Here is a 17,330-nt window from a genome sequence, read left to right as displayed (position 1 = left end):
TTCTTTTGGTGAATTTTTTTGATGAGTATAAGTGTTTAACTTTTAGAAGATTCCAGTTGTCTAGGTTTTCTTCTGGAGCTTGTGTGTTGTTGGTTGTGGTTTGTATCCTGTTAATGCCATGTATTAGAGCCTCTAGCATTGGTCCTATTTTTTGGTTTATGAACTTCGTAGTTTTGGGCTTTATATTTATGTCTTTCGTCCATTTTGAGTTAGTTTTTGTATGTGGTGTGAGGTATGGGTCCTGTTTCATTTTTTTGCAGATGGACATCCAGTTTTGCCAGCACCGTTTGTTAAAAAGACTGTCTTTTCCCCATTTGGTGGACTTTGGGTCCTTGTCAAAGATAGGGTGACCATAGGTGGATAGATTTACATCTGGGTTCTCAATTCCGTTCCATTGGTCAATGTATCTGTCAGTATGCCAGTACCAGGTTGTTTTGACTACCGTAGCTGAGTAGCAGGTTCTGAGGTCAGGTAGTGCAAGTCCTTCTAATTTCTTCTTCTTCAATACTGCTTTATTTATCCGGGGCCTCTTCCCTTTCCATATAAAGTTAATGATAAGTTTTTACATCTCCTCAAAGAAGGTTGTTGGTATGTGGATTGGGATTACACTTTATTTGTAAATTGTTTTGGGTAGAATTGTCATTTTCACAATGTTGAGTCTACCTATGCATGAGCATGGTATATTTTTCCATTTATGTAGATCTCTTTGGTTTCTTGCAGTAGTGTTTTGTAGTTTTCTTTCTACAGGTCCTTTACATCCATGGTTAGATTTATTCCTAAGTTTTTTTTTTTTTTGTTTGTTTGTTTGTTTTCTTTTAGGGGCTATTATAAATGGTATCGTTCTCCTGATTTCCTTTTCAACGTTGTCTTTATTGGTGTAGAGGAATCCAACTGATTTTTATATGTTTATCTTGTACCCTGCTACTCTGCTGAATCTTTCTGTTAGTCCCAGTAGTTTTCTCATGGAGTCTTTTAGGTTTTCTATGTATAGTATCATATCATCCGCAAGTGGGGACAGTTTAACTTCTTCATTACCAATGTGGATGTCCTTTATTTCTTTTTCTTGCCTTATTGCTCCAGCTAGAACTTGATAAATAGGAGTGGTGCTAAAGGGCATCCTTGCCTTGTTCCTGTTCTCAAGGGGAATGTTTTCAACCTCTCTCCATTAAGAATGATGCTGGCCATTGGTTTTGCATAGATGCCATTTATTACATTGAGAAATATCCCTTCTATACTTATTTTATTGAGAGTTTTTATCAGGATTGGGTGTTGGACTTTGTCAAATGCCTTTTCTATGTCAATTGAGATGATCATGTGATTATTTTTTTTCATTTTGTTTATGTGGTGGATTATGCTGATTGATTTTCTAATGTTGAACCATCTTTGCATACCTGTTATGAATCATACTTGGTCAGGGTGTATTTTTTTAAATATATTATGCTGAATTCTATTGGCTAGAATTTTGTGGAAAATTTTTGCCTCCATATTCAAGAGAGATATTTGTTTGTAATTTTCTTTTTTTTTTTTTTGTGGTATCTTTGCCTGGTTTTGGTATCAGGGTTATGCTGGCTTCATAGAATGAATTCGTAAGTATCACTTTCTTTTCTATGTTCTAAAACAGTCTGAGTAGTACTGGTGTAAGCTCTTCTCTGAATGTTTGGTAGAATTCTCCAGTGAAGTGATCTGGACCAGAGGTTTTTTTTGTTGTTGTTGTTTGGACTTTTTTTTTTTCCATTGTCTTTTCAATCTCTTCTCTTGTTATGGGTCTGTTCAGATTTTCAACAGCATTTTCTGTAAGTTTGGGTAGGTAGTGTGTTTCTAGTAATTTGTCTATTTCCTCTATGTTTGCAAATTTGTTGGAGTGTAGTTTTTCATGATACTCTGTTATGATTCTTTTTCCTTCAGTTGTGTCTGTTGCAATGTTCCCAATTTCATTTATTTGGGTTATTTGTGTCCTCTCCTGTTTTTCTTTTGTCAGTTTGACCAGTGGTTTGTTGATTTTGTTGATCGATTCAAAGATCCAACTTCTGGTTTTGTTGATGCTTTCTATTCTTTTTCTATTCTCTATTTCATTTATTTCTGCTCTAATCTTTGTTATTTTCTTTCTTCTGGTTGCTGAGGGCTTCTTTTCCTGTTCTCTTTTTATTTGTTCAAGTTGTGCAGCTGATGTTTTGATTCTGTCCCTTCTTTTTTGATGTGTGCATCTATTGCTATAAATTGACCTCTGAACCCTGCCTTTGCTGTGTCCCAAAGGTTTTGGTAAAATGTGTTTTCATTCTTGTTTGATTCTAGGTAATTTTTTTAATTCCATCTCTGATTTCTTGTATTACCCAGTGATTTTTAAGCAGGGTGTTATTCAGTTTCCATGTAATTGATTTTTTTCCCTTGCTCTTCCTGTTGTTAATTTCTACTTCAATGTCTTTGTGGTCAGAGAAGATATTTTGTGTTATCTCAGTGTTTTGGATTTTGTTGAGGGTTGCTCTGTGGCCGAAGATGTGGTCTATTCTGGAGAACATTCCATGTACATTGGAAAAGAATACATACTTTAGCTGTTGGGTGGAGTGTTCTATATATGTCTATGACGTCAAGTTGGCTGATTATGCCCTTCAGGTCTTCTGTGTCTTTGTTGAGTTTTTTTCTAGATCTTCTGTCCTTTACAGAGAGTGGTGCATTGAAGTCTCCTACTATTATTGTGGAACTGTCAATTTCTGTTTTCAGTGCTGTTAGAGTTTGTTTTATGTATTTTGGAGCCCTGTCATTGGGTGCATAGATGTTTATTATGGTTAAGTCTTCATGATGGATCATCCCTTTAATCACTATATAGTGTTCTTTGTCTTTTATAATGTTTTTTGTTTTAAAGTCTGTTTTGTCTTGTATTAATATCACAACACCTGCTCTTCTTTGGTAATTATTTGCTTGGTGTATTTTTTCCATCCTTTGATTTTTAATAAATTTATGTCTTTTTTTTCTAAGGTGTGGGTGTGTCTCTTGTAGGCACCAAATTGATGGATCTTTTTTTTTTTTTTTAATCCATTCTGTCACTCTGTGTTTGTTTATGGGTGCATTTATGCTATTTATATTCAGTGTAATTATTGATAGTTGTGAGTTTATTGCTGTCATTTTGTAGCGCTTTTTTTTTTTTTTTGTGGTGCTGACATTTTCTTTGTTCCTCTTACTCTCCTGTACTGAGTTCCTCTTGTTTGTAGATTTCTTTTTCATTTCTTTTGTTTTTGTAGATTTTGTTTTTACTGAGACTTTATGTTTCTCTTCTTTATTTTGATTACTAGGTTTGTTAACTTTCTTTTGGTTACCTTGAAATTTACCCCTATCTTCCTAGATTTGAACCAGTCTATTATTACTTGGTATTGCCTCGCCTTCCTCTGCATTAGAAAGTTCTGCACCTACACTGTTTATTCCCTCTTTTATTGCTGTGACATTGTTATCATTTACAGATTAACCTCTCTGGTTCTCTGCTGTAATTTTTTTGGTTTTTAATAGTCCTTGAGAGTTCATTTCTTAGGTTGGTATCTTGCTGGGACCATTTTACATCCTAGATTAAGGCTGAGGTCTGCTGTCATTTCTTCTCAGACTGAAGGACTTCCTTTAATAATTCTTGGAATTTTGGTTTGGTTTTTACACATTCCCTTAATGTCTGTTTATCTGGAAATGGCCTAATTTCCTACCATATTTGAATGAGAGCTTTGCAGGATATAGTATTCTTTTTTGGCAATTTTTTTCTTTCAAGGTTTTATATATGTCATACTATTGCCTTTCTGTCTGCATGGTTTCTGCTAAGTAATCAGAGTTTAGTCTAATTGTTTCTCCTCTGTATGTGACTTTTTGTTTTTCTCAAACTGCTCTAAGGATTTTTTCTTTGTCTTTGGTTTTAGCGAGTGTGATTATGATATGCTTTCGTGATTTTCTTTTGGGATCTATACTCTATGCAGCTTGTTGAACTTCTTGGATGGTCATCTTTTCATCTTTCATGATATTTGGGAAGTTTTCATCAGCAATTCTTCAATGTTCCTCTGTATGTTTTCCATTTTCTCCCCCTGTTCTGTAACTCCAATCACTCAAAAATTTTTGCTTTTGATTGTATCCCACATAACTCTCAGGCTTTCTCCATCTTTCTTCTTTTTGTTTCTGATTTTTCTTCAGACAGAGTTGTGTCCAAGTGTTTGTCTTCCACTTTGCTGATCTTGTCTTCCATCATTTCAGACCTGCTCCCCAGTCCTTCTATGAGACTGTCCATTTCTGAAATCTTGTTTATGTTTTGGATTTCGAGTTGTTGTTGTGTATGATTTCTAGTTTTTAATTTATTTTGACATTTTGTTCCTGTATTATTTTCCTGAATTCTCTGTTTTTTGTCTGTATTTGCCACAAATTTGTCTGCCTTTTCAATGAATTTGTCTATTTTTTCCTTATTTTTGTCTGCTTTTTGCTTCAACTCTTGGATATCTGAATATTAGAGATTTAAATTCCCTATCAGGTAGTTTGGGAAACTCTGGTGGCTTAGTTGTTAGATGCTAAAGCTGCTAACCCAAGGGTCGGCAGTTCAAATCTGCCAGGGGCTCCTTGGAAACTCTATGGGACAGTTCTGCTCTGTCCTAAAGGGTCGCTATGAGTCAGAATCGACTTGGCGGCACTGGGTTTGGTTTTTTGGTTTATCAGATAGTCTAGTGCCTTTTCTTCTACAGGAAAGGCATCTGGTATTTTATCTTGGATCCCTACTGGAACCATTCTTTTTTTAAGATGTTTTAATATTGTCTGCTGTCTTCAGGAAATTCAGTAGTTATTCACTTCATTTATTGATTGTAGTTCTGTTTGTTTTGTCTTGCCTTTTTTTTTTTGTTTTATTTGGTTATATCTGAGCAGACAGGTTGTGTGTTCTTTGATGTTTACTCATCTTTGGCCACAGTACTTTTCATCTCCTTGTCCAATGGGCAGGGCCAGTCACTCAGCTTTGGTGAACTAGGGCTGTTCTAGCTGAAAGCGAGGGGCTGGAATGGGTTCTTTGTGACATGTACTATGGTCAACAGTGTGGGCCAGGAATCAGTGCTGGGGAGGTTCCAGTAGCCCATGCCTGTGCTGCTCAGGGGTATGATGTTCAGCACATGGTGAAAGTAAGCAGGAAGGAGGAGGGAGGTTGTGATGTGTGGAGCTAATATGGCTATGGGACAGAGGAGAGAAAGAGGAACAGGAGCCAAAAACAAACAAACACACAAAAGAAAAAAGTGCTAAGGAAGCTTGCTGTTGGAGTGGCGAGGTGAGAAATGGAGAAAAACAAAAAGGAAAATATAGAAAAGGGAAAAATAACTAGATAATAATTCGGAAAAGAAAAGCCTCAGGGTACCCACCAGTGCAGCTGCAAAGACTGGGGCAATGGCTCCCAGACTGAGCAATATACCCTGTTAGAGGGGGTAGAGATGTCACACAGCACGAGGTATTCTGGAGACAGGAATAGAAGACAGGAATAGAAGTATAGAGAGGCAAGAACTGAGAAATGAAGAAAGACAGAAAGGAAAAAAAGAGAAAAAAAGAAAAAGGAAATGCCCCTAGTTATCCCACCTACATGGCTGTACAGATTGGGGAGTCGCTCCTAAGTGCTGCAGTGCAGCCCTGCTAGAAGGGGCTTCCAAGCTGTGAAAAGAAAGAGAAAACAAAACAGAACAAATCAAAACAAAGCAAAAAAAAAAAAAAAAGCCCAAGTGATCCAACCAGCATGGTGTCACGGGCCAGGGGAGTGGTTCCCCAGTCAAGGGGTGCTTCATGGCCTTTCAAGAGGAAGCAAAGATGGCACATGGAGTCAGATGTTCAAGACAAAGGAGGGAGAGGTGGTGGGAGGAAGAGAAGAAACTAACAGAAACAGAATAAAGCAACATCAGCAACAGACAAATGGCACTCAGAGAGGCAGCCAGTGTGGATGGGGTAAACCCAAGGGACTGAGGTGAATCCAAGTGACCCAGGTCTGAAGCAGTTTCCTCTGGACCAAGAGACACTGGCCAGCAGGAAACAAAGGAACCTGAGGGGTGGGGGTAAGGGTGGGGGTTAGGAAAATGTATATCGTTTGTTACTGGGTGCTGTGTCTCCTGCTGGGAACTTCATGAAGCTGCCTTCCCATACTCCCTGTCCGCCAATCTCTGATGTGGGTGGGGCAAACCCAAGTAGCATGGATGCTGCACTTCCCGGCCAGCCAATCCACTGTTACCAGCTGGAAAGCACAGAGGTAGAACAGCAGGGAGAGGATGGGCGGTGGGAAAGTGTGTATCACTGGTTACCAAATGCTCTGTCTCTTGCTGGGAGCACCGCAAAGCTGCTTTACTGTGCTCCCTGTCCACCGATCTCTGAAAGGAGTCCAAGATGGCGAATCTGTGCTGCATTAGCCGATAGGGGACCTCCACACTTGTATCTCTCCTCACTGTTCTCTGTCACATTCTTACTCTATTTGGTGCTTAGCTGAGTTGCTTAACTCTTCATTTGACACCCTGGGTTGCAGGACTGACATTTTCTCTGCTTTACTTAGTTTTCAGGTCTTTGCTGTGGAGGGATGGCATGGAGCTTCTGTCTACAGTGCCATGTTGACTGGAAGTCCCTGGTTCCATCTTTTTGCTATTGTGCACAGTACTGCAATGAACATGGGTGTGCATATATCTATTCATGTGGAGGCTCTTATTCCTCTAGGATATATTCCAAGGAGTGGGATTGCTGGATCATATGATATTTCTATGTCTAGCTTTCTAAGGAAGCATCAAATCAATTTCCAAAATGGTCATACCATTTTACATTCCCACCAGCAGTGTATAAGTGTTTCTGTCTCTACACAACCTCTCCAGTGTTTATTATTTTCTGTGTTTTGGATTAATACTAGCCAGCCTTGTTGGGGTGAGATAGTATCTCATTGTAGTTTTGATTTGCATTTCTCTAATGGCTAATGATCTTGAGCATTTCCTCATGTATCTGTTATCTGCCTGAATGTTTTCTTTGGTGAAGTGCCTGTTCATATCTTTTGCCCAATTTTTAATTGGGTTATTTGTCTTTTTTGTTGAGATTTTGCAGTAATTTAGATTTTAGAGATTAGGTGCTGACAGCATTTGTTGTAGCCAATTTTTTTTTCCCAGTCTGTAGGTTGTCTTTTTACTTTTTTGGTGAAGTCTTTGGATGAGCATAAGTGTTTGATTTTTAGGAGCTCCTAGTCGGAATAGACTCGACAGCACTGGTTTTTTTTAGTCATCTAATTTTTTAATTACTAATTGGTCATCTAATTTCTCTTCTGGTGTTTGTGCATTGTTAGTAATGTTTTGTAGTCTGTTTATGCCATGTATTAGGACTCCTAGAGTTGTTTCTGTTTTTTATACCATGATCTTTAGATTGTATATTCAGGTCTTTGATCCATTTTGAGTTAGTTTCTGTGCATGGTGTGAGGTATGGGCCTTATTTCATTTTTTTTGCAGGTGGATATCCAGTTATGCCAGCACCATCTGTTAAAGACACTGTCTTTTCCCAAATTAACAAACTTTGTGCCTTTGTCAAACATCAGCTATTCATAGGTGGATGAATTTTGTTGCCTTTGTCAAACATCAGCTGTTCATAGGTGGATGAATTGATGTCTAGATTCTCAATTTTGTTCCACTGGTCTATGTACCTGTTGTTGCACCAGTACCAGGATGTTTTGACTATTGTGGCAGTATAATAGGTTCTAAAATCAAGTAGTTTGAGGCCTTCAACTTTGTTCTTTTCCAGTAATGCTTTTCTCCACCGGGGCTTCCTCCCTTTCCATATGAAGCTGGTGATTTTTTTCTCCATCTCATTAAAAAATGTCATTGGAATTTGGATCGGAATTACATTGTATCTGTAGATCACTTTGGGTAGATTAGACATTTTCAGAATGTTGAGTCTTCCTATCCATGAGCAAGGTATGTTTTTCCACTACATAGGTCTCTTTTGTTTTCTTACAGCAGTGTCTTGTAGTTTTCTTTGCATAGGTATTTTACGTCTCTGGTTAGATTTATCCCTAAGTGTTTTATCTTCTTGGGGGTTATTGTAAATGGTATTGATTTGGTGATTTCCTCTTCGAAGTTCTCTTTGTTGATGTAGAGGAATCCAACTGATTTTTGTAGGTTTATCTTGTATCCTGATACTTTGTTGAAATCTTCTATTAGTTCCAGTAGTATTCTTGTGGATTCTTTGGGGTTATTCTTTGTATAAGGTCATTTCATTTGCAAATAGATATACTTTTACTTCTTCCTTACCAATTTGGATAATGTTTTTTCTTTTTGTAGTCTAATTGCTCTGGCTGGGATCTCCAGCACAATGTTGAATAACAGTGGTGGTAAAGGGCATCCTTGTCTAGTTCCCATTTTCAAGAGGAGTGCTTTCAGACTCTCTCCATTTAGGATGATGTTGGCTGTTGGCTTTGTATAAATGCCTTTTATCGTGTTGATAATTCTTATTTTGCTAAAGTTTTTATCATGAATGGGTATTGGACTGTCTCAAATACCTTTTCTGCATCAATTAATAAGATCATGTGGTTCATGTCTTTTGTTTTATTTCCGTGATGGAATACAGTGATTGTTTTTCTAATGTTGAACCATCCGGTGTGAATTCTACTTGGTCATGGTGAATTATTTTTTTGATATGTTGTTGAATTCTGTTGGCTAGAATTGTGTTAAGGATGTTTCTGTCTATGTTCATGAGGGTATGTGTGTATAATTTTCTTTTTTGTGGTACGCTTACCTGTTTTTGTTATCGGGGTTATGTTGGCTTCATAGGATGAGTTTGGGAGTATTCCATCTTTTTCTTCACCCTGAAATATCTTTAGTAGTAGTGGTGTTAACTCTTCTCTGAAAGTTTGGTAGATATCTCCAGTGAAGCCATCAGGACCAGGGCTTTTTTATTGTTATTTTTGGGAGTTTTTAAATTACCTTTTAAATCTCTTCTTTTGTTATGGGGTTATTTAGTCATTCTACCTCTGTTTGTGTTAGTTTAGGTAGGTAGTGAGCTCCTAGAAACTTGTCCATTTCCTCTAGGTTTTCAAATTCGTTAGAGTACAATTTCTCTTAGTGTTCTGTTGTGATTCTTTTAATTTGTTCTGTTTCAAAATTGCCCATCTCCTTTCTTATTTGGGTTATTTGCTTACTCCTGTTTTTCTTTTGCCAGTTTGGCCAATAGTTTACTGATTTTGTTGATCTTTTCAAAGAACCAGTTTTTAGTCTTGTTAACTCTTTCAATTGTTTTTGTGTTCTCTTTCATTTAATTCTGCTTTAATTTTTATTATTTACTTTCTTTTGGTGCCCAAAGGCCTCTTTTGCTTCTCTCTTTCTATTTGTTCAAGTAGTAGGGATAATTCTTTGATTTGGGCTGTTTCTTCTTTTTGGATGTTTACATTTATTGCTATAAATTGACCTCTGAGGACTGCTTTAACTGTGTCCCAAAGATTCTGGTAGGATGTGTTTTCATTCGCATTTGATTCTATGAATTTCTTTATTCCATCCTTAGTTTATAACCTAGTATTTTTTGAGCAAGGTGTTGTTCAGTTTCCATGTGTTTGATTTTTTTTTCCTTGCTTTTTCTGTTTTTGATTTCTACTTTCATGGCTTTATGGTCAGAAGAGATGCTTTGTAATATTTTGATGCTTTGCATTCTGTTAAGGCTTGCTTTATGGCCTAATATGTGGTCTATTCTGGAGAATGTTCTATGTGCTTTGGAAAAGAAAGTATACTTGGCTGCTTTTGTGTGGAGTGTTCTGTATATGTCTGTGAGGTCAGTTTGGTTGATTGGGGCATATAGATCTTCTGTGTCTTTATTGAGCTTCTTTCTGGATGTTCTGTCCTTCACTGGAAGTGGTGTGTTGAAGTATCCTACTATTATTGTGAAGGTGTCTACCTCTCTTTTCAATGCTATCAGTGTTTGTTTTATGTATTTTGGAGCCCTGTCATTGGGTCCATAAATATTTATTATGGTTATGTCTTCCTGGTATATCGACCCTTTAATCATTTTGTGTTTCTTTTTATGTCTTCCTGGTGTATCGACCCTTTAATCATTATATAGTGCCCTTTCTTAACCTTTGTCATGGATTTTACTTTAATGTCTGTTTTCTCAGAAGTTAATGTTGCTACATTGCAAAATGAGTTCATGCTGTCATTTTGGTGTATTATTTTTCATGTGTGTTGTTGACAGTTTATTTGTTCGTTTAATTTTCTGTGCTGTCGTTTTTCTTTATGAATTTATTTTCATCTTTTTTCTTGTTGATTTTGTATTTGCTGAGTCTTTATGTTTTTCTTGCTTTTTATTTTGATATGTAGGATTGTTAGTTTCCTTTGTGGTTAGCTTAACATTTACCCCTCCCTATTTTTCTAAGTTTAAATCAATCTGATATTTCTTTATTTCCCCTTGACTTCCTCTCCTTATGAAAGGTCTGTGACTACCTTTTTTAGTCACTCTTTTTCATTTTAATGTTGTCACCTTTTACATGTCGGCATTTCTGTTTCCCTATTTTCAGTGTTTATCTCTGCTTTATTTTCGTGACTTCCCTATCTGGGTTGATATCTGGTTGCTCTGTGCTCTGTTCTAGTCTTGGGTTGTTATTGAATGTTATTGATTTTCTAACTGAAGGACTCCCTTTAGTATTTCATGTAAATTTTTTTGCAAATTACCAAAATTTGTATTTATCTGAAAATGCCTTAATTTTGCCATATTTCGGAGACAGTTTTTCTGGATATGTAATTCTTGGCTGCCTTTTTTTTCTTCAAGGATTTATATATATGTCATCCCAATGCCTTCTTGCCTGCATGGCTTCTGCTGAGTAGTCTGAGCTTAGTCTTATTGACTCTTCTTTGTAGGTGCCTTTTTCTTTATCCCTAGCCACTCTTAAAATTCTCTCTTTATCTTGGTTTTGGCAAGATTGATTAAAATATGTCTTGGTGACTTTCTTTTGGGACCTACCTTGTGTGAGGTTCAATGAGCATCTTGAATAGATATCTTCGCATCTTTCACGGTATCAGGGAAGTTTTCTGCTGACAAATGTTCAACACTTTTCTCTGTATTTTCTGTTATCCCCCTCTTCTTGTGCGCCAATCACTTTTAGGTTATTCCTCTTCATAAAGTCCCATGTAATTCTTAGTGTTCATTTTTTAAAAATTCTTTTGTCTCATTTTTCCTCAAATAAGTTGATGTTAAGTGCTTTATCTTCAGCCGCACTAACGCTGACTTTCATTTCCTCAATTTTCTTCCTATTACTTTCTACTGAATTGCCTAATTCTGAAATTTTATTGTTAATCTTCTGGATTTCTGTTTGCTGTCTCTCTATGGATTCTTGCAGCCTGTTAAATTTGTTATTATGCTTTTCTCTAATTTTCTTAAGTTTCTCTGTTGCTTTATCTGTGTTTTCCTTGGCTTGTTCTGCATTTTGCCTGATCTCCTTCCTGGTCCCTTGAAGAGTTCTGTATATTAATATTTTTTCTTCTACTTCCAGTAATTCCAGGAAATTATCTTCCTCTGGAAGATTCCTTGAGTCTTTGTTTTGGGAGCTTGCTGAAGCCATCGTGGTCTGCCTGTTTATATGATATAATATTGACTGTCATCTCCAAGTCATCAATAAGTTATATTTATTTATTTCACATTTGTTTACTATGTCCTAGTTTCTTGTTTTGTTTTGTTTTGATATGGACAAATAGGCTGCTCACGTGAGCTAGTTTGATTATTGAGGCCTTTGAGACCCTAATGTCTTCTGTCCAAGTGGTGAGATCTGTTCCTAGGTAAATGAGCCTAGGAGTCCGTTTACTTTTCTTGTATCAATTCTGTTCAGATGTCCAGGTTGTCAGTCACTAAGTGTGTGGTGCAGGCTCTCATCTACAGTCCTAACAGGCAGGAGTGATTGGTGTAGGTACAGGTATTTGGCTGCAGAAGGGGGTCATGCAAGGGGCTTGCCCCTGAGTGTCTGGGAGGAACACACATCCCTGTTCCCTAGAGTGCCTAGGTGGGTCGGTTTTGCAGCTGGATTCTGGACTCCCAGTGATGTTGGCTGTAGGACTGGGAGGCACCAATTATTCATGAACCTGGTCACGGATGGCTAAGTGGTGTGTGTGGAGCCACCAGTCCTCAGGCCCCTGATATGGGTGGGTGAGGACCCTGCTTAATATGCAGAGTAGTGTCAAATGTCATAAGCCTCCCACTCCACCATATATCTGATACAGTTGAAGTTAGGCTTCAGGTATATACCCTGTTGTATCATACTAATGAGGGCTGATGCTGTTAAAGCGGGCCTACACAGGGGTGAAAGGCATTCAAAGTCCATGGAACCCTTGCATCTGTACCTAGCCAAAGGAGCTGTGACTGCCTTGAGTTCTCAGCTTAGGGGACCTGGCTCATTTTTTTTTTTTCCTTGTTGTTTGTTTGCTGCCTCTCTGAGGCAGGAAGAATGGCTCAGGGCACGTGAAGAGTTGTACTTCTAGCCCGGGGTATGCAGCAGTATCAGAGGCCGGCCTGGGTGCAGAGCTGGGAGGGGGCAGGTAAATGGGAGAGAGGTTTTTCCCAAAGGAATGTTTTTTGATGGGCACAGTAGGCTAGACATATGTACTTATCTTTTGCCGATTGAGCGCTGCTTTTCACTGATTCTGGAGACTCGTATGTAAACTCCTCGCTGCTTGTGAACCCTCTCTCCCTCCTCCCTCCACTCAGTCTGATTCCTCAACTTTGCCTTTGATGTCCAGGGCTCCTAGATTGTCATATATAATTGATTCACTTGTTTTGGGGGGTCTTTGTTGTAAGAGGGACCACAGGAAGAGTCTAACTTCTCTACCAGCTTGGTTCTGCCCCTCTGAAAATTTTTTGAAGATGGTGGTGATGTCGATCATAAGAAAAATGCATTTAATAAAAACAGTGATTTAAATTTACATCCATGGTAGTTTATTCATATTGTCTCTCTGTCTTTGTGTGTCTCTCTTAATATCTTTCTCTCTCTCTCTCTCTCACACACACACACACACACACATTCACAAACACACACGCATATGACCAGAATAAGTTTAAATGTTGTTTAGCCCAAACATTCTAAAGCGATGGGTAAGGCATGATGCGCATCCTTAACTGTTATGTGTATCACTGTAGTACTATAGTACCTGCCAAGATCTTCTTATCCAATGAATTTAAAGGATAATTGATTTTAAATGATAAATTTTATTGAAAACCTTCTTGAATAGATTAATTGCTGGATATCAGTACCAAGAAAATATTCTGAAATGGTTTCTTCCAACTGTTGGAAGTTCACTGCCTAACAATTAATCCACATTTTTTAATTTTTGTTCCTGGGGATGTTATCATTTTATTTGTAAGAATCTAGATCATATCAATACCATGGTGGAATCCATGCAAGAGTATAACGTATCCTCTACAGACTTTACCTTCACGGGGCTGTTCAGCAGAAAGGATACTGCAGAACTTCTTTTTGCCATTGTCACTCTTATCTTCTTCACTGCACTGATGGCTAATGAGGTCATGATCTTCCTGATCCACACTGACTCACGCCTCCGCACTCCCATGTACTTCCTGCTCAGCCACCTCTCCATCATTGACATGATGTACATCTCTACCATTGTGCCCAAGATGCTGGTTGATTATATGCTGGGCCAAAGGACCATCTCCTTTGTGGGCTGCACAGCTCAGCTCTTTCTTTATGTCACCTTGGTGGGAGCAGAATTCTTCTTGTTGGGCCTCATGGCCTATGACTGCTATGTGGCCATCTGCAACCCTCTGAGATACCCTGTCCTCATGAGTCACAAGATCTGTTGGATGATCATAGCAGGATCCTGGTTTGGGGGGTCTTTGGATGGCTTCCTCCTAACCCTCATCACCATGAGCTTTCCCTTCTGCAACTCCCGGGAGATTAATCATTTCTTCTGTGAGGTGCCTGCCGTCCTGAACTTGGCATGTGCAGACACAGCCCTCTATGAGACAGTGATGTATGTGTGCTGTGTTTTGATGCTGCTGATTCCTTTCTCCGTGGTGATTGCCTCCTATGCCCGAATCCTGACCACAGTCCACCACATGAGCTCAGTGGAGGGGAGGAAGAAAGCATTTGCCACCTGCTCATCTCACATAACTGTGGTTACCTTGTTCTATGGAGCTGCCATGTAGACATACATGCTGTTGCACTCTTACCACACGCCAGCTCAGGACAAAATTTTCTCTGTATTCTATACCATCCTCACACCCATGCTAAACCCCCTCATCTACAGTCTGAGGAACAAGGACGTGACTGGTGCTCTGAGGTGGGCCTTGGGGAAGTTCAAGTCTTCACAAAGAGTGTCAGGGGATGCCTTTTGATGGCTATTTCCCATATGAGTGGTGAATGGGAGACTGTGGCCAGTATGTTCATGCTGTTATTGAAGGATTAAACTGGAGAGAAGGCTGCCAAAAAAAAAAAAAAGTATATAAAAATGTGCCCTCTTTGTACCCCTTCCTTTATCCTTTCTTCTTTCATTTTTTAAAAATGGCCCTTTCTCCTGCTCTATTCACTTGTATTAAAAGTAAATGCCCCATGGTTTCCAGAAACATAATTAAAAAAAATCTTCTGGAGTTTTATCTTTTAAAGGTAAAATAAATCACATTCTATTTTCAATTGTGTAAACTATATTGACGGAGGGAAGGTGGCACTTTTGGAATTTGTGACACTACTGTATAAATATAGCTCACCATCTAAGTGTAAGAGAAATATCATCTTTTCTACTTTTTTGAGCAATACTATGAGCCATCCTTTTAGAAGGAGAATTGGTGTATGTGCTCCCTTTTGTCATGGGGGAGAAAGAGTCATAAATAACTTTTTCAACAGTCATTGTACTCACTACAATCATTAGGTGCTTTTCACTTTTGGTAAAAATATGGTATTTAACTTTTGTTTGCTTGCAACACACTAGTAAGTTATTTTTCAGATGAGTTAAAATTGATGGTTCAGGGCAAAGATATTTACCAGAGAAGACAACATGAGTGTTTTGTTCGCTTGAAGGGGTTTCCAGGAGGTTAGAGAAACTTACTTCAGTGCTAATTGGAAGGGCACTGCTATGGATTGAAGTGTGTCCCTCAAAACCATGTGTCAACTTGGCTAGGCCATGATTCCCCGTATTGTATGGCTGTCATTCTATTTCGTGATCTGATGTGATTATCCTATGTGTTGTAAATCCTAACCTCTGTGGTGTTAATGAGCCAAGATTAGAGGCCGTTATGTTAATGAGGCAGGACTCTATCTACAGGGTTAGGATGTTTTTTGAGTCAATCTCTTTTGAAGTATAAAAGACAGAAGCAAGCAGAGAGAGCAACCTCATACCACCAAGAAAGAAGTGCCAGGAGCAGAGTACAGGGTTCCCTGTGCTGAGAAGCTCCTAGACCAGGGGAAGATTGATGACAACAACCTTCCTCCAGAGCTGACAAAGAGAGAGAGGTTTCCACTGGAATTGGTGCCCTGAATTCTTACTTCTATCCTCCTAAACTGTGAGAGAATAAACTTCTGTTTGTTAAAGCCAATCACTTGTGGTATTTCTGTTATAGCAGCTCTAGATACCTAAGACAGATAATAAAATCACTTTTCAATCATGTCATAGGGTCAACAAGGTTAAGCATATGTCAGCCAGGTAATAGCAGTTAGCTCATGATTTATACCTACGCTTCCCACTGACCCAGAAATTGAGGACAGAAAGCATGTGACACATGTTCAGGGTACTGTACAATTACATAAGGAGTTCACTCAGGAATTGAAAGGGTGGCTTTATTAAATTACTAATTCACCATTTTGAATTACTGTTGTGGAAACATAGTCATGATCATAATCATATGTTTGTCCATCCTTGTCTAAAATTGAACAATATATGTGCCTTGTCAGGTTCATCATCCTCTAAGAACCTCATAACAAATGAAGCACTTATGAGTCCCAATTTACAGATGAGAACACTGGGACTCAGGGAATTAAGGGACTTTTGTAGGGTACATCTTTAATTTAGTGTGCTAGATCCCAGGATTTCAAGGAATGTGATTGATAGTACTATATGTCCTTCAGATACAGATTCCTCATTCTTTCATTCATCACAGCTGTGAAGAGTAGAGACGAAGCACCTGCTCTAATGAATTTTTCATACCAGTGGGGGGAAAGATGAGAAAAAAAAAAAAGCAAGCAAACAAACAAAAAAATGGATATTTCGCCATTTTTTGTGTGTGCCAGTAATGACTAAAGCTGAATGTATATGTACCCTGTGCCTGATAGGTCCACCCTTGGGTAATTCCTAATGGAAATGTAGTGTACACCAAAAGTCATAATATAAAAAAACAAATTAAAGTTACCCCAACCAAAACTCGCTCATGGTGAAATGGATAAATGCATTATGACATACACATACAATTAGAATTGATGCTCTAAAATAACTTGCAACAATATGGATTAATCTTAGAAACATAATGTTAAACTAAAGAAGAAAGTGACAAAAGACTGCATTGATATAAAGCACAAATTTCTCAAATAGTAGCTCAGGGTAGTTGGTACCTTTGGAAGGTGCATGAATGGTTTCTAGGGTGCTGGTAGTTTTCTGTTTATGTGTATGCTGATTTCATATCCAATGTTTGGTTTGAGAAAAAAAAAAAGTTCATACTTTTTTGTATTTGTAATACTTTTTTTTTTTTTCACTTAAAACTATCTTTTATTTTAATTAACAGGAATGCAGGTTAACCATCTATCTTTACTGCTATGAGAGGTTTACCAGCTGATAATACCGTCAGATTCTAGGATATATAAGTAAGAAATACAAAGTCAATTTAAGGGAAGAAATAGATCTTTTTCCCTCCTCTCCTTCCGTATGAAGAAACTATTCAGCAAGAAAATATGTGATTTCACGAGCAGGATTCCCTCTTGGAACCTCTGTCCGATTCAGACCTGTCTGAGGTTTCAGTCCAACATCACTACCTCAGGGCTCCCAATACTGTGTGTATATGTTTTGTAATGGTAGGAGGAGAGAGAATCTGATTTATAATGTTGGCCAATTTCTGTGGTGTAAATGCTTCCACCAAGACCTACTTCAAGGTTACATTTTCCTGTTACGTTTCATAACAGCCATCCAAGATGTTCTAAAGAAGAAAGCAATGATAGAAACCCGTGTGGTTCAACTGATACTTAGGACTTGAGATATGATTTCATTTGTGCAGTTCCAGTCGCTATAGGTTTGGGAACCTGAAGGATGTTTAGTCCAAGAAACATTTGCATTCTTTTGTAAAGAGATATTAATGAACATTTAGAAAATAATTAGGAGACATCATTTTTTATTTTCTCACTCACCTCATCATGAATGCTTTTATAA

The 17,330-nt window shown here is 38.1% G+C and overlaps 1 protein-coding gene across 1 annotated transcript; it reads left to right on the top strand.

Moving 5' to 3' along the window:
* The first annotated feature begins 1,535 nt into the window (after nt 1-1,535).
* On the top strand, nt 1,536-15,863 carry LOC100671044 (olfactory receptor 2T1-like). The gene has a single exon (XM_064279343.1). It carries the CDS (start codon nt 13,351-13,353, stop codon nt 14,128-14,130), a length of 780 nt encoding a protein of 259 aa, XP_064135413.1. The 5' UTR covers nt 1,536-13,350; the 3' UTR covers nt 14,131-15,863.
* Nucleotides 15,864-17,330: the final 1,467 nt, after the last annotated feature.

This window comes from Loxodonta africana, chromosome 2 (assembly GCF_030014295.1).
Source record: "Loxodonta africana isolate mLoxAfr1 chromosome 2, mLoxAfr1.hap2, whole genome shotgun sequence".
In the NCBI taxonomy this organism is placed as follows: Eukaryota; Metazoa; Chordata; class Mammalia; order Proboscidea; family Elephantidae; genus Loxodonta; species Loxodonta africana.
Note: the sequence above shows the minus strand (reverse complement) of the source record. Positions and strands in the feature narration are given on the sequence as shown.

Coding starts and splice junctions, on each gene's coding strand:
- LOC100671044 (XM_064279343.1), top strand. CDS start 13,351: ATGGTGGAATCCATGCAAGAGTATAACGTATCCTCTACAGACTTTACC.